At 36.0% G+C, this 24,272-nt stretch overlaps 1 protein-coding gene across 1 annotated transcript in view; it reads right to left on the bottom strand.

Moving 5' to 3' along the window:
• Window positions 1-274: 274 nt before the first annotated feature.
• LOC139145170 (A-kinase anchor protein 10, mitochondrial-like) overlaps window positions 275-24,272 on the bottom strand; it is a 28,609-nt gene continuing 4,611 nt past the window's right edge. The window contains exons 4-13 of the mRNA XM_070716156.1: window positions 23,793-23,891; window positions 18,037-18,121; window positions 17,246-17,369; window positions 11,967-12,103; window positions 9,382-9,526; window positions 7,626-7,918; window positions 7,245-7,327; window positions 6,016-6,065; window positions 5,274-5,442; window positions 275-4,672 (exon numbers count right to left, since the gene is read on the bottom strand). Coding sequence (XP_070572257.1) covers window positions 5,275-5,442; window positions 6,016-6,065; window positions 7,245-7,327; window positions 7,626-7,918; window positions 9,382-9,526; window positions 11,967-12,103; window positions 17,246-17,369; window positions 18,037-18,121; window positions 23,793-23,891 — 1,184 coding nt within the window. The 3' untranslated portion in view covers window positions 275-4,672; window position 5,274. The remainder of the gene's footprint in view (window positions 4,673-5,273; window positions 5,443-6,015; window positions 6,066-7,244; window positions 7,328-7,625; window positions 7,919-9,381; window positions 9,527-11,966; window positions 12,104-17,245; window positions 17,370-18,036; window positions 18,122-23,792; window positions 23,892-24,272) is intronic.

Here is a 24,272-nt window from a genome sequence, read left to right as displayed (position 1 = left end):
GTTACTTTCTCCCTCTCAATTTCATGTGTTGTGTAACTGCCTTTTCATATCGGGTAAATAAATCAATTAAAATTACATTATCCTACTGTGCAACAGCAATGGCAAAATGTCCATTGATAGAAAATGTGAACAAATGTGAATAAGCTCACCCCTTGGAACATGTGAATGAAATATAAAGGTGATCAGACACAAGGAGATATCTGGGGCTCATGATATTTCAACCATTATTTGACCCCCAGCCGCCATGATCAGATAAAAACAACCAGGACAAAAATTTGTTTATATTAACCTATTTATTTTCTTTATTTCCTTGAAGGGTCTAGCCTGTACAATTTTACAAGTTTTACAATGTTTCTATGATACACAAAAAAAGGATTTGAACTTACAACATGACAAGAAATCTCACACTCTTTCAGAAGGTGATACACACACCACTTTTTGCTGCATTCTTCAATATACATGTTTGTTCTTATTACCTGATTGTCTCTGAGGAGAGAATCAAAATGTGAGCAACCAAACAAACATACACTCAATGCTTCCTTCCTGCCAACAAATATCAAATGAACAAGATTTCTTTAGCCTACCTTCATGAAAACAATCACACTAACAGTGAAATGCTTACATTAATTTCATTAATTACAATAAATCACTTGGCTGCTTGCTGCTGAGCTGAGGAGTTTCTAGACATTTTACATCGGGAAAGTCATTACAGAAATTGGATTTACAAGACCACACTTCCACACGCACAGCTTGCACGGTTTGTCATGTCCAAAAAACTTACAGTTTATTTACAAAATTGACATATAAATAATTCTTTGTGATTATTACCGCTACAAATATATCTTTTCTTCTTTGAGTGCTCGTTGCTAACTGGAAGTCCTTGTTGGGCTTGGAGACTATATTTTGGAGGTTCCACACTGTCGACAATGTGACAAAAGAACAGACATTATGCAAAATCATGGATATAAATAAACATACACTGTTTACATTGAACACTGACACTCAGTTCTTTTCTGAAACCACTGGGAAACTTTAAAGTGAAGTTTCTAAACTAATTTCCCTACACTAGGCAAATAGTGAAATACAGATATTGTGGTCTATTTCTACCCCAATGAAACTCCAATTTCAAACTAGTCTACTGGATCAAATTTCTCTTATTGCTCTTTGAATGTTTCATTTGGTCATCGGGAGACATCTTTCCTGTAAAACTGTCGAAAATGCAGCTTTTTGGAGTATCTCGATGATGTGCACGTCAGCTGGTCAAACCCTAAACTGTTGAAAACCTTCCTTCCGACCATCACTCCAATTGTCAATCATTGTTGTGTCAGCCTCATGACATAACAGTAAATCACAAAAATGCAAAAAATCACAGACTTTTCAATACCCACTTCTGTGCACACACAGGCCCTATGGGATGAAGACCTACTGACTGCAGGTCTGACATGAAAATAGCCAAAGTAACTGGGACACTATCATTACTATTTCCACACCGCTATGAAGCCAAACAGTAAATAACCATCACGTTGTAACATGTAGATATATAAAAAAAGAGTAAAAAAGCAACTAGCATCTACAGGTGTACCCATGTAGCCTGTTTCTAAGTAAAGGGTGTTTTAACAAAATAATTCTGTATGTACAGGTTTTGACGTAATTTTCTAAATGATTTTGTTTTCCAGAAAGATTAGTTATTTGAATTGTTGGTATTTCTGTTTGATTTTATAGCATTACGAGACAATCACAACCAACAGAAACACTGAAAAGACACAGCGGCTTATGGAGCCCCACTGCCTGGTCAGAAAATAGAAATTTGCTTGGAAATTTTAGTTGGAAGGTAGGTTTGGTATCGTACAGCAGTATAGAGAAGTATTTTACACATGATTGCTGTGCAAGAATGGAGAATGCCGGGACAACAAATGAACAATGTCCTAGGGGGTCCAGTTGCTTCACAAAGTCATGGTTAGACCACCCTGAGAAAACTCAATTGTTTTCACAACAAAGATTGGAGCCCAGAGTTCTTCAGGTGGAGCGACTGGTGTAACCTCAGTGTTTAAAGTGGCAGGGTTGAACTTATGTACAGAAAAAATGGTAGGAGTGGGGGATAAAGGCAAGCCAGAGTTTAGCGTAAACAAGTATGTGTACTGATACCTGGACTTGAATAATGCTCATGTTTTATGGTTGTACAGGGTACCCAGTAGTGTCTGGTTTAAATAACCATACAGAAAGTATCTGTATGAAACTTGGTAAAGTTACGTCCTACTTATATGATGGTCACCCCTCCATTTTGTGGTTTAAATACAGGAATAAACACCACACATCATAGACTATTTCTATCCAAAAAGCAGCAGTGGTAAATCTTGACTGTACCAAAGTTATTGGTCCTACCAAATCATTTCCTATAGGATGGCTGATTGTAATATGGTTGAACACAGTAGAGGGTTACACTGCTTTGGGAAACAGTCTGTTTTCATCTTGGGTTTCTGCTACAAAACAGTAAAAAATACATTCCACAAATACACCAACCAGTGGTGTTGGAATTCAAAGAAAAACAAGTAAGCACATTCGAAAAAAAAAAAATCGAAAAAAAATTATAAAATACCTAAAACTGACCTGGAAATAAAAGTATTATTTTATTTACAATTATCATTTCATTTTCCAAGTCATAGTGACCTGTTCTGCACTTTTAACACAGTAGATTTACTGGTTTGATATTCATATTTATATTTTTTTTGTAAAAAAATTGATCACGCTTGCTGGCGTGATGATAACAGGATGATGTAAATTAATTGAGAAGAGCAACTTCATCAGTTATTAGTGTTCAGAAATCAACATTTGAAAAAATTCTAAACAAAACTGAGAAATTCAATACACTATTGAGCGGCTAGGTAAATTGCTGGCTTGAACTCAGTATTGTAGAGTTGTTTACTTTGTGGAGGTATATAGCCACAGATACCTGCATAAATTAACATCTGCATAAAATAAGTTTTTCACAGTTTTACGAAAACTGATATTCACTCTGCATTCGGCAAAACGTGATATCAATAAATGCAAAGACGACATCCGACATTGAACTTGAGGAGGTGAAAGGTGCATCATTGTGCTATATCGCCGTAAAAAGATCTCGCGACTTGCACATAATATGTAGCGGAGTGAAAGCATGGTGAAAGAGGGTAGGTCTGACCATAAATTTGTTTTGAAATAATTTCTACACCTGATGTAGTACTGGCCTCTTCATGCTGAGGTTGTATGACCATGGATATTCAGTGGTATACAACCGATGAAAAGGTTGGCACACAGTGAAAAAATCTCATCAGATACTAAATATCTGGTGTAAAACAAATATGCATAGCAGTGAGATTATAAGTAAATATTATGAATGGAAAAATGCTGTTTTCTAAAGAAAAACAGCATAATCATGCTAGAATCAAACAGTAAGAATAGAAAAACTGTGATCTTGACAGTAATATAGAATCGGCAAAAGACATAGAGACAATGATAAACTCTCATCCTGCCAGGTTTGTCATTTCTCCGTGGGTGCTAGTTAGTACAAACACAGTATTGAGGCAAAACCTACTTGTATTTTCATACTCTTGGCATGGTATGTAATAACAGGTTCAGTCCATAAAAATCATGATCTGTTTAACAGTCACTATATTTCAATGGGCCTTCAAACGTTCAAATCTTTCTTAAAATGCAACATTTGCAAAATGCAACATATTGTGCCTCGCTGGTTTTAACCAACTCAACCTGACAGTGACATATGAACTTGGTAGGATAAGGGTTTATGGCCAAAATGTGGGGCGTCCATTTCAAGATTGAGTGAGGTTTGTAATGGTATTCTTAGAATGGACTCCCTAAGTCAATGACATTTGATAACTAATGCCTACCACTCTGATATTTTTGATATTTATTTTTTTGTTGCTTCCTGCTTTGTATGACTGTACTATGTCACAAATCTAAGATACTGGCAAGTTACAATAAGCTAACAAAGAACTCATTTAGCATAAACACCCAACTTTAATACATGTGCTCTACGGAAACTAAATCCCTGTCTTCAGAGGAAAGTTTATGGTCATGAATCACTGTTCACATAACAGAAATAGGCAGCTGGACTTAAAAAAAAAATCTTTCTTATCTTTAACAAGTATTATTTTGTACTTAACAGAACTCCATTATTTCATTCTTGGAATGTTGTGCACGATGAAGAGCAGGAAAGGAAATGGATTATGCCATGGAAATCAAAATCATCTCAGGTAAACTTGCGGCAATGGAGAGCGATCTCATCATGTGCAATCAGGGTACTGGTGTGTTCGCTCGTTGCATTGTTTTCTCCACTGTTGTTGGCTGTAGACAAGTATCAGACAGACACTCATTGACTTCTGTTGACTGAAGATCGGCATGTGAATATTAACCACACACACAATCCTGGTTGACCTGACATGGTTTGGGGGATGGGAGGTTGGGGGAGGAAATCTTGGGCACAACACTGACTTTGCAGTAAATATCCAGCATCACAAGTCATCTGGTGTCAGAAGAGATGAAACCGAGAGTGCATAAATGCTGTACATCTGTACATTGTCCTGTTTCCATTTCTTGGGGATACATGCGATGCCTTTTCAAATAGACTGACAGACTTCTATACTGAGTAACTGTGCACAACTGAAACATCATAATCCTGTGAACATAACCAGATAAAAACACATCAGTGTGGGAATATGAAAGAGGGTATTCCTTTGATCTGAAGATAAAGTAAACTGGACTTTTATTTAGTTAGGGTGCAAACACTCTCTCGTCAATGCCACAAACACCAAAGTCATCTTGTTTTTTAATGGCTGGCTAGACTTTTGAGTGTTTTTTGTCAGTATTCTTGGAAAGTTATGCTCAGACAGGCTGTCCAGTTATTACTGGATGACAAGATGAGGCTGACTTGCAGTGATTTGGAAGGTGTTATCCAATTGGTTGGCAGAATCTTACCGTTATAATTGAATAATACAAATAAACTCCCTAAGCTGCTGTGAAAGGTGACAATCGACCAATCAGATATAACCTTGCAAACACATTGCAAGTCAGCCAACAAGATGAGCAGGAGACTAAAGAAAATGTGTTGCGTTTACTGCCATTTATCATGGACTTGGTAGTGCATTCTATGAATTTCTACAGCACCGGATTAGTCAGATTTGGAAAGCATACTTTACAAGCATGCATGTGAAAATATAACTTTCCACAGAATGTCATCTTGTTTGTGATTTAATCATAACACGGATCTCCTGACGCACCTCATGAGCTTTGAGTTGAGTCTTTTCTCTGTGAATTGGCTGCTCTAAGGAGTTCATCAGGTGAGTTTGGCGTTTCCTCTTCATCGATGGCAGCGTCTACGCTGAGCGTCTGCTTGCTGACGTCATTGATGATCATCTGGGCTATCTGCCACGCCATGTCTTCCTGAGCCTATCATTCAAATAAAACAAAACAACGGGATTTAGTTGTACACAGTTATGCTAGATGACTGCCTACATGTAGTTGTGTCCTGCTGAGTTTTACGTTGCAGTGAACAATTCAAAAATCCACACACAGGGCTTATAACACACCATCATAGGCCGGGTTACTTGCTGCCTTGCCAAAATCTAATGTTTGCTGTGTACAGCAGGTGCAGGTATCTATAGTGATGGAAACGTGTGAAATAAGATTGAGCACTGCTAGAAAATCTTGCTATTGTTAATGTTTCCATGTTTACGGATTATTCTCAATTATAATATCAATATATGTTTTGAATCATGGGTTTTTCTTCAGTAAGGCTGGTCATACTAGTATACCCATCTCCTATAAGAAGAAATGCACATCTCTGAGTGTTTATCTGTCTCTGATGGGCTGTATCTGACAGGCTTGAAAGACAAAAGTTACTCTGAAATTGACTGTATCTCTGTCTGAGGGTCTGTCACTGTATATTACTCTCGTTGTCTTTTTTGATATCATGTTCGTCTCATTTGTAGTGTGTTTCTGTGATGCTGTTTTTTTTCTCACCTTGTGTTCCTCTCCAGTCACCCACTTCTTGACCTTGTCAAGTTTTGAAGCTGAAATATATAAGGCATTGAAAATCAGAAAAAAAAATTGACTTTTTTGTTCATGTTACCTTAAAGTATATGTACAAAATTAGGTAAAAGACAAACAAACTGGCAAATTACATGTAAGTATACGAGGGACTACAAAAGACAAGTGTAGAGAATTCATATTGAATGTGTGTTTTTCTCTGATCCTGGTGAAAATGGCTATGAGACAAATAAGATGTAATTGCACTGGAGATGTACATATGGTAGGTCATGTTTCATTTATTCTAAAGGCCAATGAAACCACCAGTCATAAAACTTAGTGTTTTATTTCAGTCTTTGCCTCGTGCCTCGAAAACGACCAACTTAAACATTTGCTCAAACTTTTCTCAAGCAAACTTTCAACCTTTCTCTTTTGAATTCAAGAATAAAAATTGGAAGGGGGTGAAGGTCACTGTACAAATTTTGGTACTTGAGAAAAAAATTACTCAATATTTATCAATACTTGAAATCAAAATGGCTGCCAATGCTATGTTATCTCTACGGGGTAAATTAATATTCCTGATTTTCACAAAACCAAGCTGCTGAAAACTTTATTAACTCCATAAGCTTCAAAATGAGCCCCAACAACTGACAGACCAAAACAATATTGTAAAAGTTTGAGAGTCTGAGTAACTGTTCCCGAGGCGCACTCTACCTTAATGTAATTATGTAAACATCTGAAACATCACTGGCTCACCAAGCATTAGTAGTACATTTCAACACGTTACAAACAAATGTTAGAGAAACTGCTTCACTTGGCATATTTCTTTGGGCTGAACGATGAAGGAAAGCCATCAGAATATTACTTGAAATGCACAAATGACAAAATTTTATTCCATTTGATCAAATCAATTCCCATTTGTGATGGTGCAATGATTTATAACAAGTTTCTTGTTAAAAGTGTTTCTATAATTAAATGTATAAACTACTAGACATTGTCATTGTGAAACGACTTTAGCAAATGGTTCAACTCTGTAGTGAATCGTTCTACAGACTCAATACGCCCAAAAGATCGAGTGATGACGGTACAAACAAACCCACGTGAAAAAACGTGTATGAAAATAGGCTTATTGATGTGTGTATTTATGCATGTGGTTTTGTTTGTACCGTGGTCCGTTTGAGTTTCAGGTTTAACCTATTTAGCAAATCACTTATTCCACTTACTTTTCCCTTTCTTCACATCTGGATCAGGTTCGCATTCTGCGATGAATTGACCCAATTCATTGACTTTACCAAAAGACATTCCCCTGTTTAAAAGATGCAAAGATACATTACATGTAATACTTGTGTTTCATAGACTGTTGATTATTTTTTTTTGTCTCTACACTCCTGATTTCAACCTGGCATACCTGGTCTGCCAGCAACACTTACCCCTTTCATCCCTACTGCCAAGTGTACAGGTCCATCAACACCATAGACATTAACACAGATTACAAGACATTATGCAACTGGACAGGGTGAACTGTCTTTACATGATTCCCCAATGCCTTCTGAAAGACAGAATCTAGACTTAAGAAGAGATACATACAAATATTTCATACTAACCCCACTTTGGGTCTCTGCCATAAAATATCTGGATCAAAGTTACCAGTGTCTATTCTCATATCACCAGCCACCTTGTTCTTCATCTGTACTTTCTTTGTTCCCTCGGCAAGCAGTGTGTTTGGGTTCCTTTCCTTCTGGCTCCCCACGCTGTGCTCACTGCTTGTGTCGCTGTTGTGTCGTTTCCGCCTGGTGTGAGGGCTCGGGGCGATACCCTGGTCATTCTTGATTTGGTGTATGAGTTCATTGAGATACTTGTAATAGATTTCACTGCTGAGGAAACCCCTTAAGTAGACCTGAGGGGGGAAAGAATTTGGGGAGAAGTTGTTACACTTTCAATACCCCATTATAAATGTTGACGTCCAACCACAGCAATGCAAACAAAGGCATTACAGCAAATCCTGTGTGGTCAATTGTAATCTTGAAAGAAAACAACACCTACATGGTTGCTGGTACTGGCAATGTTCCAAACACACAAAGTTTCAGGTAGAATGTGCCTCGGGCACCGATATTCGGACTCTCAAATTTTTTTCAATTCTTTTCTGGTCTACCACTTGTGGGGGCTCATTTAAAAGCTCTTGAAGTAAGAAATATTTTCACTGTCTTAGTTTTTCGAAAATCAGAAATTTTATTTTACCCTATAGAGATAACACAGAGATGGCGGCCATTTTGAATTTCAAATATCGGGAAAGTTAGGTTATTTGTTTCTCTAGTACCACACAGCACATGGTGATGCCTGATATTTATTCATGATTTGTAATGAGAAAGGTTGAAAGCTTTGATTAGGAAAATTTGAGCAAAAGTTTACGTCTTTCACTTTTGAGGGCATACTGCCTTCAATTTATAAGTTTTTGGTGTTTATGTAGCTTTCTTTGTTTCTTTAGGTTCTGATTTTATTCATACCCTACAAAATCTATAAACTCAATCAATTTTGATGCTATTGGAATGCCTTTTGCTGAAGCAATTAGACTCAACCCTTTCGAAAACATAGATACAGTAAGCATGCCTTGTTGAAAAAACCCTGAAATTTTTAAAATTTGGCAGAAATTTTTTTCAAATTTGAACACAGTAAAATATATAGAGTCGATACTAGTCATTTCAAAACAGAAGTTTAATGATATACAATCCAAATGAATTCTCTTGGATGTGGAGGGGCCTCTCATCTACAAAATTTTGGACTATAACATTCATAAGTTCTATTTATTAACTGATTTGCATTTTTCTACGGAATCACATGAACAAGTCTGCAAACTCCAAGTTTCACCATATTGCATTCCTATACAAATAAACTAATAAAATCCACACTGTCATAGATATTAACATTATCCTCAGCAACTGTTGCTTTATTTTGTGTTTTTTATTTGAATTGATGTCAGAAAATACCAGCATTAAAGCACGTCCCATTTCAAGGCTACATTTGAGGAAGTACATTTGATTGGCAATTTGAGTCTTTCTGTGTCTCGGGAAAGCAATGAAAACATCTTCTTATTTATTTTATCACTCATGGCGATAAACTAGCTACTGTCTGTAGTATGCGAGGTCAACAGGAAATTAATGTTAGCTTTCTTGAGTACATCCCTGGCGATAGTTATCACACTTTTTTTACGGTAGTTTGCTTAAACTAGACAGGTTTGTGAGATGCATTTAAACAGAGAGGGCGCTGCCTGAGGCATTTCCAATGACCAATAACAATTATCTATTAGATCATTCCAAGACAGTCACAGGAGGAGTCAGTGTAGAATAATTTGATGAGGGATACCTTTTCTAATGTATTGTCTGCTATCTTCAGTGAAGTGGCAAAACAGTCTGGCAAGGGTCCATCCTCCCTACAAATATTGCACTCGACTTCAAACCTGACGGCATCGCTGAAACCCACAGGATTGGTGGCTTGCAGAGAAAAATACCTGTGGACAGTGGCAGAAAGACAGCAAGAGTTAGTGTGAGAGTGGGAATTCATATTCGAAACAAAACATTTCCATTTCCTCCCGGTCGAAGCTAAAACCCAATGAAATTGTTCATTTGGAGTATGTTACTTACAAACTACTTTCAAATTGTTAATAGTTATATCTAACAACAGGCTACTGAATACTTTTTAACTTCAACAATGTCTGCTTGCACAGTTTTAATTTATTTTCTTACAGTGTATTACACTTGAAATGCAGTAACAAAATCAGAGCCTACATAAAAGCAATTTGTCACTTCAAAACAGGTACTTCACATGTATTTCCTTTTCTTTCCTGTTCTGACTGCCTTCTGTGTTTTCTTTCTTTACAAATTTGCAAAAAAATTATCCAACTTGTGTTGGATGGTTATTTTTGTTAACTTCAGTTCTTCCCCCTATTTATGAACATATCATGAAAATCTTCATGGCATCCCCAACACCCTGAATTCCAGTAGCGTTCAAAGATCGAGTTGGTGGACATTTTAAACTGCCTAATACACTATCATTACAATAGATTTTTCATTTTCTGTCACAACATTATTTGGAAACGATGTTGCATACAACTCAGAGATCAAAACTAGCACATTTATTATCAAAGTTTTAAGCAGTACCTACAAGGAGTACATAGGATTATTGCAATTTTCTAAATTAATACTGCTAAACATACTGAAATAATTTCAAATTTACAACATGCTACAACAACTATTCACATTTGAATTACATTCAGATAGATCAACTTGATCAATTTTTCAAACAAAGTCAAAGTCATGGCTACGGTCAAAGCTGTGATGTCTGTCCTTGTAAGCAGCAGATATGTTCATCAGACAAACTAATAGAAAGCCTGAAACCGAGGTCAAAATGATGAACACTACAGAACACACAATAGCATGGCAAACACAGCAACCTAGGGCGCCTTTTTTGCTGTAATAATGTTGTTAACACTGCGGCATACAGCCTTCTTCATTTTGAAATGAGTATAACCACACACGGATCAATTACTTTGAAAGTATTGACATTCAAGTGTAAGAAGAGAACAATATGCCTCCATTCGGGGCAGTGACAAGTCTTACTAGACTGATTGGGGTGGTTCATAATCTAGTAGATCAGTGAGTAAATATGTGGTGTAAACAAATAAAATGTTATCTGCTGATTTTCTCCGGGAGAAACTCTCACACTCCTGGGGTGTGACTCAGAGATCATGATATGCCAACACATGTTCGGCAAACATGCTGAAATGATTTCAAAATTGCAACGTGCCACAACAACGGTTTACATTTGAATTACTCTCAGATAGATCAACTTGAACAGCTGTCTCCACAATAGAAAGTAATAAGAAAGTGAGTGTGCTGAATCACGCAGTGAAGTGTTAATGTGTAGTACTTCTAATCCTTAAGTACTTGTATATGAATATATACAGAACTGTACATCACTTAGACACCATGAATCTGCTATTTTTCTATTGTGTTCAAAATTCAACATTTTGCTGCACGGAAAATGCACTTTTTTCACATAGAAATTGGTAGCAGTAGCAATGGACTTAATGTGGTTGCCTGAGAAAGGATTTTGAGTCATATTGTTGGATTCATGTCATTGCAAAAATTGTCAGGAGGCAATCTCTGTCTGTCTGTCTGTCTCTGTCTCTGTCTCTGTCTGTCTGTCTGTCTGTCTCTCATGTATTGATTGTGGCCCTTTCATAATACTGTAGTTTACCAATAATAAGGAGCCTGCCCAAGAAATATGATACAATGGATTGTGCTAAGTCTTTCAGTTGCTGTGATTGAGCTAAAGAAATTTGTATCATGAAATTTTTGACAGAGTTTTTGCAGGAAAATGGTCATTCATGCCACTTGGGCTTAACTTCAAGGTAGAAAAGATATTCAGATTCTCAAATGTTTACAATTCTTGTCTGAACTATCACTTGTAAGGACTCATTTGGAAGCTCTTAGAGTAAGAAAATATTTAATGTATTAGTTTTAGTGTCAGAAGTAAGACAGGGGTGGTGGATAATTTGAATTTCAAATATCGGTAAATGTCAGGTAGTTTTCTCTAGTACCAAACTTTGTGCGATTACCCTTGATTTTTCTTGATTTGGTAAAAGTATGGTCGAAAGTTTCAGTAAGAAAGGTTTGCACAAAAGTTTCATTCTTACACTTTTGAGGCATGTACTATCTTAAACCAACAATGACAGCTCAATAACATCAAGGACTGCAAAATTGGCTTTTTCAAAAACAATGGATATTTAAGTTTTTCATAAAGAGAGCTTTCCAAGTTACCAAATATGATAACTTTTGTGATAGCCACCGCCTTGCTTATATGAACAAAGAAATAACTTTCTTCTGGTGGTGTACACTGACCAACACAAGGAAATTCTGATTTCCAACACTGTATAAGAATTGGCTTACCTGTCATAGAGGACCATTGCATCATTTTGTGCCTCTATTGGATCATACTGTCCACTCTGTTCCAGTAAATGTCTTTGGAAATTATCCGCTGCCAACCAAAACTGCAACAAATCATTGGCACCTTCTTGTTCTATGTACTGTTGGATGTGAAAAATATACAGAGAGGTTACAATCTTGAACTTTCACAGCACTGTAGCAAGTGGTATACATGTACATTGCTGAATATAGTTATAATACTTGTGGAGGAACACCCTTTCCCTGTTCTATTGCCCATAGAAGTCAATTTCAATGTGTAAAGGTTCAATCATTGATTTCACAAATGGCCAAAAAGTCACATTGTTGCTGTATCTGGTGAGTATTTGAAATGCACATCCCCTTTTGCATTTCTGTGAAGTTTGATAATTATTACGTCCCTGCTTTGTGAATTATCTTCATTATTCACTCAAATGTTTGTTGATTTGAACATTTTTCAGTTTACGTCAGGTTTCAGGAACCTGTCAATAGGACTTGATCTTATTATCTTTTGTAATAAATGTATACCAGTAGTAATGAACATGTCAGTTACACACAAAGAGAATGAAAACTCAGCATTGTGTGATATGTGACAGAGGTCTTACTATGAATGTGTTCAAAACCACTTTCTTTATTTTGGAAGCACTCTCCACAGATAAATTCAATGAAGACGACTCTACAAACAACACAACACTGTTTTCTCTTTCCCCAGAAAACACCAATTTCTGAATCAAATGCTACATAAAGTGCAGTTTTAGACCAATGCATATTCTCCATTGATAATGATCATTTTGGGTTGATTTGCATACTGAAACAATGCTCCAGTGTTTCAGCCAGCTTTTGCTTGCATGGGGACACAGTGACCCATGGTAGTTCTGAATGGGGGACAAATTAAATTTTGGGGGACATGTAATGTATTTCAATAAAACAACAGTACAGTGTCATTATGTGTCATTATGACCTGGTACTGTATTTGGTGTTCAATAGGCAAGTCAGGTGAGTGCATTAACGGTGAGTATATATAGTAGGCCAATGGTGTTGTGCAAAATTGTGCCAACATGAAACTTGCAGTATCATTAAGTTTACTGCTACCACGTGGTATGCACATAAACTAGGGCTCCCCCTAAGTCACCAAGATGATTAGCCAACTCATTAGCCAAATCAAAAATCTTGTAGCCACTTTGAACAAATTTTAGGCAGTTTATGATCTCAAGTGTGGCAACAACTTTCTTGGTATTCAGGAGTTCTTCATTTTTCAAATCAAGATGTTTTGTATTTTACATTAAAGAAATATTTGTTCAGCTTTTATTGCATTAATTATCTGTGTTTTTATGACATTAAAGTGATAGGTATATTTTTTCATTTCTGGTGGTAAACTTTTACCACCAGAAATAAAATTAGGTGGCAATGTGAAGTGTATATTTCTGTAGCATTCTGTCAGTGTTCACAGAATGACAACTTGATACAAGCTCCTAATGTGGCAAATTTATGCAGTTTGTAAGTCATGACGAAAATTTTGTGAGCCACACAGATAAAAATTTTCCATGCAGAAGAAAGCATTGGGTAGCATAGTGGCAATGTAGATACAATTATTGTGGTGTTTAAGGCCCTGGTGTTGTGTCATAGTTGTGATCAAGCAGGCTCAATAGCATCTTAAGCATAAGTATTTTTCTTGAGACAAAAATGGTTTGGCCAAACCCAAATCCTGTAAAACAATACACAATGATATTGTTCATTTAATTTCCAATGTTTTAGAGTAATCATTGTTTCAAAGATTATGATAACATTTTAGCCCAGAAATATTTTCATTTATATTTTGATATCATCAAGAAATGTCTAGTGATGTTCATTATTATATCATGAAAGTGGTAGAATCTGCAGAAATATTAAAATCATTCAGAATCACACCATTTCTTGTATAAGTTATAGCAGTTTGAAATATGCCAAATGGACAATTTTAATAGCTCTACTTTTGAATTGTTGCTTTGATGTTAAGTTACCATGCAAAATTGCAGCTCTCAAATGTGAAGATTTGAAAATGAATATGCTTACTGCAAGTACTGTTGACAATCTCCATTTGCCATGACTCTTAATAGTTTAAAACTGACAGTCAAGCTAAATGCCATGTAAATTGGAAGGCACCGAGAAATTTCTCTTTTACATAAGATTGTACCTATTGCCCTCCCTAGGTGGTTTCTTTTGAACCATAATTGTGTACTTAGGGGTCTTCATTCATGACATCACGTGAAATGACCCAGATTTGACCTTTCAGAAAACCTGAGTTTTGTCTCCTTTTCACTTGTACAATGACTCTGATTGTGAAAGTTTCCGTAGAAATTATGGTTTTTACTATCAAACTGAGTATCTGCAGGCCAAATTTTGATGCAAGCAATGTAGGTAAAACTTGAACTCAAGGACGACCGGTACGCGGCACTCATCTATGCAAAACCAAGCCTCACAGCAGACTGTCAGTGTATTCACGGACGTTGTACACCGGTGATGTATTGTACTAGTAGTATCGAACAGCAACAATGTTTGTTTTACGTACCAGGGAATTTGTAACTTTGTAGAAAGGAGAGTAAACTGTTTCAATACATTGCAACTTTGTAGGAAGGAGGGTAACTGTTTCAACATCTTACAACATTTTATTGTTAGCTGTAATTTTCTGCCCAGGAGGCACTGTCTAAAAATTCAATAGCCACAAAAATATGGCCTGCTCAGATTGCGTCATGGTGACCCACAACCGTTATTTTATCGGGACAAAACAAAAAAAATTGCGTCAAATGTCGCAATGCCGCACGCTGGCTGAAACACTGATGCTCATTAATACACTTTGCATATATGAATATCATTACTGGGGAAACTAAGCATCAGATGTCCAATACTCTAGAATGTGAAGAAGGGATCATGTAACAACAGACGTAAAGTTGACATGCAGCAATTTTACAGAAATGACAGACAGCGTGTATTTATTCTTAGCCATGTTAGTCAGAAACACCAATTTGCTGACACTCAGTAACCAACTCATATTTCTCTCCTTTGCAATAGGAATTATTTCACATGCTAGACTGCCACTTATTGAAAAGATACATTGATTTTAATACTCTTTAAGTGGGGGAGTGGAATCAAAACTAAAGACACTGGTAATTTGTTTGTAGCACTAAAACCCTCAAAAGCAATTAACAGTTATTGTTTTGCCATTAAAATTTCAACTCCTGTCTGGCTTCATTGATTGTTTCTTCCATTTCAACACATTGCCATTGATTTTATGTCACTCAATATACACATACCCTAACTGTTTTGTTATAATTTCTGCTATTTTCAGCCGAAATTGAAATCAGATAGGCACCTGAGGGGAGTGTGCCGATACCTTTGCTCAATTAACATGATATTTTGATAGATTTGAGCTCGATTGTTGATACGGCGGTACAACACTCAGTTTACAACCACAGCTGTGTGTTTCTAATCGAATTACACAGGTCTGCTCAGAGGCAGTGATATTTACATGTCTGTTTCAAGAGGAAATGAAATCTGTATGACCAATGGTTTTTCCCCGAGTTGTCAATATGCATAATTCATAACTGCTGTTTGTACCACAATTTTGGAGCACTGTCAATATGCATAATTCATAACTGCCATTTGTGCTAAACTTTCAACAGACTAATAATTGCAAGACTGCTGTCTGTGACCAGCTACAAGTCAACAATACCTGAAGATTGAGAGCGAGCGATTTTGTATCCCCACTTGATGTCTGAAAACTCTTTTATGAAAGATGTCATCGGTACAGAAGAGATGTTCAACAAAAATCAATCTGATGACAAAGATTAAATGGCACAAAATTTTTTTCAGGCACATAAATTTTTGAAGCTGCAGTAAAATGTTAACCTGGTTAAATTTTCATGGTAGCAGTGTAAAGCAGAATGCGCCTCAGGAACAGATATTCAGACTCTCAAATTTTTACAATTCTTCTCTGATCTACCACTTGTTGGGACTTATTTTAAAGATCTTGGAGTAAGAAAAATTTTAACTGTCTTTGTTTTTCAAAAATCAAAAATTTTATTTTTCCCCATAGAGTTAACACAGAGATGGCGGCCATTTTGAATTTCAAGTATCAGCAAATGTTGGGTAACGTAACGGTGATACCTGATTTTTATTCTTGATTTGGTGGAGAGTGTTTGAAAGTTTCATTGTACAAAATTTGAGGGAAAGTTTAAGTCTTTCACTTTTTAGGCACATATTACGCTGAGGATGAGCTCTCCTTCATGAACTTTTAACATTTTCAACATATGTAGGAGAATGAAGACACCGATGTTTACAAATGCACAGTGTGAAAGCCTTTTGTTCTCAGAACTTGCAGCGGTAAAGAACAAAGGCTAACAGAAATTCTATACGGGATATCATATGATTGTTTGATTAGTGTTTAATATCAAACTTTGCAGTTGTAAATTGTACGGTAAGTTGATCCCAGAGCGTGAATATGTGCATATGAATTTCAAATTCTGAGAGCTTATGCTCGGTCAGGTTCTGACTCACAAGTTGGACTTTCTAATGGCTAATTTCCATATAACAGTACCATTATGAACAAATTCAAATGATTATTTGCAAAATGGGGTAGGGGGAGTTCTTGCTACCAAAAGACTATGATTTAAGAGGCCACATCAGACCAGAGCTCCTGTATCTCATTATCTTTGTAAAGACTGATCAAAGACTTCTCACATAATTTTTACATTTATGAGTTATTCACACAGATCAAAATCCACTGAAAGTTGTTCACATTTTGTTTTTAAACGCTACAATCCACTCTTCAGTCGTATTTACACATGATGTATCTATTGAAATAGTAACTCACTTTTTACATTGACTACACTACACTCTCAATTTTTCATTGATTCAATACTTAGTCTAAAATACGACTGCTTTGTATGCTCTTAGTGTGTTACTGTATATGAACAGGGTACATGTGAGCAAGAACTGTTAAAATTGTCCAACAGGCTGACAAAGGACTTGCAAATTTTTGCCCTGTTACCATCACATTCTGAACTTCATGTAGCTCCATAGTTTACAATTGCTTGACTGGATCTACATTTAGATCAACGGTAATTGAATCATTAGTTGGTCGTTGCTGTTTTACAATTATACCGGTAAAACAGCGTTGAGCAACAAATCATTCAGCGAATGTGTCTCTAGATTTCCAAGAAACATGTTGGTATTTTATCCCCACACGTGATTCATTCACCACAAGGACAGAGAACAGTTGTGTGACTTACCTCCATGAAGTAAAACATGGATGATTCATTGTAGAGTACATCTGATAAGTACACTTTGCCACTTGTAAGAACATCAACTTGGTATTTACAGTGGTACTCACTTTGGAGGAATGAGTCAAAATATCTGAAAACATAATACAAAACATTTACCTTTATAAGTGTGAAGAGATAGAAGTGGGATGGTTTTCCTGTAGTGTAGCCTACTGCTATGGACTAAAGTATACCGGTAGATATTGACTCATTCGTGTCCCATTGCTTAACATTCATAACAAAGTGAAAATCATGTATATTCCTTTGAATTTTTTGTAAGCCCCATGAATTGGATGTGGACAACATTTTGATTTCATTATAGGTAAAGGCAAGGCAGACTTTTCATTACACATTGTGGACAGCTGTTTAGAAAATCAATTTGTTCTCTAGTCCTACGGTTTGCATAGTTGCCCCATTTTTTTCTTGATTATGAAAGAAAGTGATATAAAGTTTTCTCCAGGAAAGTTTTGGGAAAAGTTTTAAAAATTCATGTTTTTAGGGGTGTGTATTACCATTGTTATTACTGTTACCATATTATTATGCTTATTTTTACATCAGTATTCTTCTTTGAGAGGAAACTAGTGGACAGGCAAAAGGTCAAAGAGTGATGACACTTTTCATTTTTAACCTTGTACATATCACTGAAAGATTATTTTGAAAATTGGACATGGACACACATAAAGTCAAGGCCAATCATCAACCAAATTACACATCTAAACAAGCTTTGGCCTGTCAACATATTTCACAAAGTCACAACTTACTCTGTTTGTAGAGCCTTGTAGACATGTTCTTGGGCAAGAACAAAACAATTTGGATCAACCTGGCCATCTTCTCTGCATATCTTTCCTGAAATATCAAACATTAAACTCATTATTGCAGATATCAATCTGATAAGTTCCTTGGCGTTGAGCATACTCGGCTACCTCCTCTGCAGTTCTGACTTAAAAATCAACAAGAATGTTTTAAAGACATAATTCTGACAACTCTTCTGACATAAAGCACATCGTATTTGCATTATAGACATTTTTATCAACACTTTCAACTGGTTTTCTCATGTGTAGTGGGTGTGAAAATTTGAGAAATGAAGACTTTTTCTTCATTTTGAACCATACGTTTTCATGAAACTCTTTCCCACATTTCGATCAAATACACAGAATTTGTCTGAAATCTGATTTTCCATTGATGTTCAGTGGTTGTTATGCCATCTACATCTGTCATAATGCAGATATGGCACTTTGCCGATTCACAGGTAAGGCACTCTGCCTTTTGTTGAGCAGAATGCCTGTGACACATCTACAGCTTTTTGCTGCAGATGTGTGCAATTCTAAATACTGAAAGTGCTCAAGATTTCTTTGGTCTGTGTATTAGGATACGATGTTACACATTATACATGTATTATAGCTTTGTCAATATCAGTGAATTTTGTGACATCATCCTCCAGATTATTACTGATAATGTATCTGATTATGCAGCATTGTGGCCCAAGATGTTTTCTACATCTACAAATTCACTGACACTGTCAAAACTATGAGAATAATAGCAATAATGTACCCCTTTCCCAGCCCATAATGGACTCACGCAAACTTTGCAATCCATAATGTACTTGGCTTTGCCTTGTACATTATGTTGTGCAAAGTTAGCCTTTGTCCATTAATGGCTGGGAGGGGGTACATTATTGTTTAAATATAATATTCAGGTGGATATATATCCCTGTATGGAAGAATGTGCCTTGAATTTTCACTATGCATGGTGCTCTGCTGTTTGTGTTGTAGTCACAGTCACAGTCTTGTGTTTGTGAAAATCAAAAATTCAATTTTTCCTATAGAGCTACACATGGTACCACAGCCATTTTGAATTTCAAATGTTGGTACATTGTTAATAGGTTAGTTCTTTCAGAGACTCAGGTACCAAAATTTGCAAGTTCACCCTTAACTTTTGCTCTAGATTTTCATTCTGATCAAATATTAAAAAAACTTTCAGTTTAAAGCTGTGTATTTCCTTAACTAGACAACTTCAAAATGGTATGAGTCCTCTGACTCTGTGAAAATATTAATTACTTGATATCAAATATTGTATGGCTATATTTGGTAAGTAAATTATAATGTTCATACAACGTACCTTTGTCAGTATGAATGACATGCATGAATGGAATTAACCATCCAACACAAGAATGTTAACATATCAGTTTTTTTATTAAATACAAAATTTTGACGGACAGAAAAGAACAATAATAGTTTATGACAGAGCTTTTCTTGTTTTATGGAAAGGGGCATGGAGTTGTCTGTCCATGCATGCATGTGTATTTAATTTCTCCATAGTCACCGTGATTTCTCAAACATACATTGACAAAGTTTGATTCTAAGAAGCTTTCCGCTAATCATTCCTTTACTGACATGGTCACAACTCAAGTCACAGATGTCAGTTGTATCATATTTCTCTTGAGAGGTTACAGTCCATGCCTCCAGGTCATAAAAAGTTACCCCAAACATACATAATATTAGAGCTAACACTACCTCATTATATTCTGTTTGGTTTGATACAATGGTACTGATTCAATTCAGCTCCTGTATGTAAGTTAACCATATGTATCAATATTTGTTTTTTTCAATAAAATAATTACACTGATTCCAAAGGATCCAATGTGTATGCTATAATTAAAGTTACCATTACAAGCTACAACTATGGACTTCCCTGTGAGAAAATTTGTAAAGTTTACTCAGTTGTCTGCATTCTTTTGGGTCATGGTGTCATTCAATAATTTTGACACCTTTACAACCGGTCGATTTCAATTCTGTTAGGGCAAATCTTGATATAATATTGGCTATTTCCTAGAAACACAATGGCGCAAAAAGAGTCTTGAAAAAACTACACTCAAAATACACTGCCTTGTGAATAGCACATATTAACAGTGGCAACCTCTGCTTACACATTTCAATCCTTCCAAATCCTCTTAAACTTGTAATGATTGAGATGGTTTGAACTTGAATTTTTGGATGTGTGTCTGCAAAGGATAAGTGTTCATCCTATTCATGAGAGGATGCAATTTTAAAATTGGCCAAATTATTTCTGAAGTAGCAGCTATATTTCCTCCTACAGATTACACTTGGCCTTGGCTTTACACACATACAGATTGTAGCCTATGCCATTATATTATACAAAGATTTATGCGTAAATCCTGCCCCGCAGTTGGAAATTGTATTAATTTTCAGGGTGCCAAAAAGTTGGCATTCAGGACCATTATCTTGCCAAGTCAGTGAAAATCAATAAAATCATTGCCAGCAAGCATGTAATGTGGCCCCTATAAGTGGTAGATCAGAAAAGTATTGAAAATATTTGACAGCCCAAATATCTGTCTCTGAGGCACAGTCTACCTTAAAATATAGGATTGTCACAGGCCTCCTTTAGATGCATCACAAGGAATTGATCTCTGATCTCATTTTAGGTTGGTCATTAGATCTATTATCTTGTAATTCGTGGGTTTTCTTGTCATGCCAGCACAAAATTACAGCCATTCACAGATCCGCATCAAACGAAATGTATGTTGTACCATCTGAAATGTTAAAACCCCTAGAAACTCTAGATAAAAGATATATTTCTCCACGTAGAAATCAGAAAAACTATTTGTTGTGCCATATGCTGTTGTACAGTTTTACTATCAAATTTACTGATGTCAAACACCATTGCATTACTGAAAACTTTCTTAGAATAAATTACCCCAAACAGATGAATACTCTCAAACTTTGATGGCCGAAAATTTAATATGAGATTCATAAAATGAAAAATATCTGCAGTGATAAACTGAAATCCTCAAATCTTATTTTTCCTACAACTTCGGTGGTAAAAACATGTTTTGACATTTTACCATGAAAAAAGACGCATTTATGGGTACATCAAAGTCTGATCACAGTCCCTACACTGTGTTCTGATACTATTTGCACAGATTTCAGTAATGAAATAGATTACATGAATTCTCTTGTTTTGTTTGTTGATACACCTAAACAGAACCAAGCACAGAGAGAATAAGATGGAAATAGGCATGTTTACATTTTTTGTTTGTCCCCAATACATCTGAAAATGAACTGTTTTAGGACTTTGGCCTTGTCTATATTGCTTTACCTTACACCTATCAGCATTTTGTTTCAATTTGCCATGACATGAGGTGAACACATTACCAACACACCTTAGTATAGACTGAGAAAAATTATGAACTCTGAGATATTTGATAAAGTGATGCTGTAATAAAGAATCCCGATGGATAGATTTCAAATAACTGACTACTTAACATGTTCTATTGTTTCTTCTTTTCATGTGGCTGTGCAGCACGTTCCTTTACACACACGTTGAAACTTGCATCATATTTATGGTATGAATTTTAGAGTTTATGAAACCTGCTCATTGAAAATATTAATATTTTACATTACTATACAACTACAAATGGTTTCATTATTCTTTAAACATGTCCAAACCTGCGTTATATTTCTGGTGTGATTTGTTAGGGTTTATGAATCATGTTAACTTCAAAGGTAAACAATACCTTTATCATATGAAACTGAACACGATATCAACAACCACATAGGTATCAAGTTATTTCCTGTCTGTTTCATTTTGATATTCTCAAACATCTGCGGACTAAAATTGAGTATACCTACTACATTTTAACAGCAAAAACAGAACACTATGAAAAATAGCAAGGGCACATACAAATAGCCATACATTTTGATCAACATGTACGTTACAGGTATTTGGCATATCCAATTGTTTGTCCCATCATTTTCCATAGAGTGGTTGGATCAATACGCAGGCAAATTGAGGTGAAGAATTCATGGTTGTGACAAGTCATGTCAAGCACTGTGACCAAAAGTACCACAATAATATAATTTTAACCATGAATTTTGCCAAATGCACAGATTATACCACCTGATGCACTTTTTAAACGGTGTTGGAAAATTAATACGATGACAATAATCAAATTAATGGTAGTTTTGGAGACAATGTTGCTAGTTGACTTGCTGATGGATAAACAAACCTGTTAATACAAATAAAAATCATGGTAGGGTCTCGCTGGCACTGAATTAAAGCAGTCTCAGTAAATTGAAACTGCAAGTATTACCCAATCTGACATGGTGAGCATCGTAAAATAAATAGGGCCGATCATTGTAATATACTGGGATTCTACAAGGTTGTCTACCAACACTCGATTGAAATGTATTGAACAAGAATGAAAATAAATTGTCAATTTTTTCCTGATCACCTTCTATCTTTTTATGTCAAGTTCATTTGTTGTTCCTTCTTTGAAGATGATGTTGATGATATTTTTGTGTCCAACATGTTATTCCACTCATTTGCTGTCTGGAGATGTAATTCCAGACCTGCTATGTCACACATGTACGTGTTATGTTCTACTGATCCAACTCAAGACCATGGCATGATACTATTTCTAAATAGCACTGTTTGCAGGTACATGTTTGGTACTAAATACAGCTACACATGTGCAACATTAGACACTGCTGCCTGAAATGTGGCCAAATTTTGTCATTGTTGCATTTACAATGAGAAACTCAATATACTTGTGAGAAATCTTTGATATGAACTTTGGTATTATACTGTAGTGCAAAGAAAAGCATTGCTAATTATTGTGTAGATTTATAAATCACACACGTTTCTACACTGAGTAGTACAGAAACATTTGCACAGTGAATGACTTCTTTACAGTTTAATATTAACTCTTTTTCTCCCAGGTGGATACAATTTGCAATTACCTGACTGGATTTAGTTGAAGGAGCCCTGAATTGTCAATGAACTAGCAAAATCAAACAGTCTTCCCAAGTTCAAATTGATTTGAGGTCATCTGTCCAAAGCCCATCAACGCTGTCAGTATGAATGTGTAGTTTTGAAGCCTCAAACTTACACAAAATTAGTGGCAGCTGTTTTGTACATGAATTTATTAGTGTTTCAAATGTTATGGGTCAAATGATATTTTCCACAAAATTCAAGTCAGTCACAAAAAGATTAACCCCTGTTTGATGCTTGTTTGGCCTTAAAAATTTGAACTTCAGCTTACCTGATATTCTTGGTTTCTTTGACAGAGAAAGTACGGTACAACAATACTTTCAATGCAAATGCACCAAGATATTTTCATCAAATAGTGATGGGAAATTGCTCTTGTACAACTTCCTACAATTTGTCATGAAAAACATAGAGGAAACTCCCCTTTCATGATTTGTATCTAATGTCTACATGAATAACAACCACAGAGTCAACACAAGGAAGTGCTCATAGTGATGTGTTGTTAAGGTTTTGAAACTGTTGACAGAGATATAAATCTGAGAAAAAAAACATGCAAAAAAAATTGGCGCTAGAAATCTTCATAGTGAAACCAATGACATACAGCACACCTGATATGTTGAGACTGTATTCAGTAACAGTGCAATGTATGTTTGTCTCTTATGCTATACCGGTACATGATATACACATCTGTCGGTGACAAGATACAGGCAAGACTCATCCAGCTACTTACGTATAATCTCTGTTCGGAGCTCATCTGATATTCCTATCGGGTAGGCTGCGTCCTGACCTAGGTACTTTGTGAATATGTTGATGGCATCATTCTCTACAGCTGTCGAGTTAAAATGGAGACTCACTTGTGAATGATGTGATATGACCTCCAAACTCTGTCTTGGTAAATTCACTTCTTGATATCACCAATGTCAAAAGATATCCGAAGATTGACAAACACTGACAGAATTTCTAAAATAAACGGCAAGTTTTTTATTTGCTGCCATGACAAATCAAGAATATTCATGGTTTCACTGTACAACCCTACCAGCATCAAATGTTAGTATAACCCTATTCTTGTCCATGGCAAAGTTGGACCTTCACATTGGAAAATGGGTGAGAAAGGGCTAAAGTGTGCTCTTTCAGAGCTCACTGTTTGCCACCCTCTTCAGGATATACGAGAGAGCTACTCGAAGCAGGGCATGGATATTAGTGGATTTGC

The sequence above is a fragment of the Ptychodera flava genome, chromosome 12 (assembly GCF_041260155.1).
Source record: "Ptychodera flava strain L36383 chromosome 12, AS_Pfla_20210202, whole genome shotgun sequence".
NCBI classification, from domain to species: Eukaryota; Metazoa; Hemichordata; class Enteropneusta; family Ptychoderidae; genus Ptychodera; species Ptychodera flava.
The sequence above is the reverse complement of the archived record's forward strand: the minus strand, read 5'-3'. Positions and strand labels throughout refer to the sequence as shown.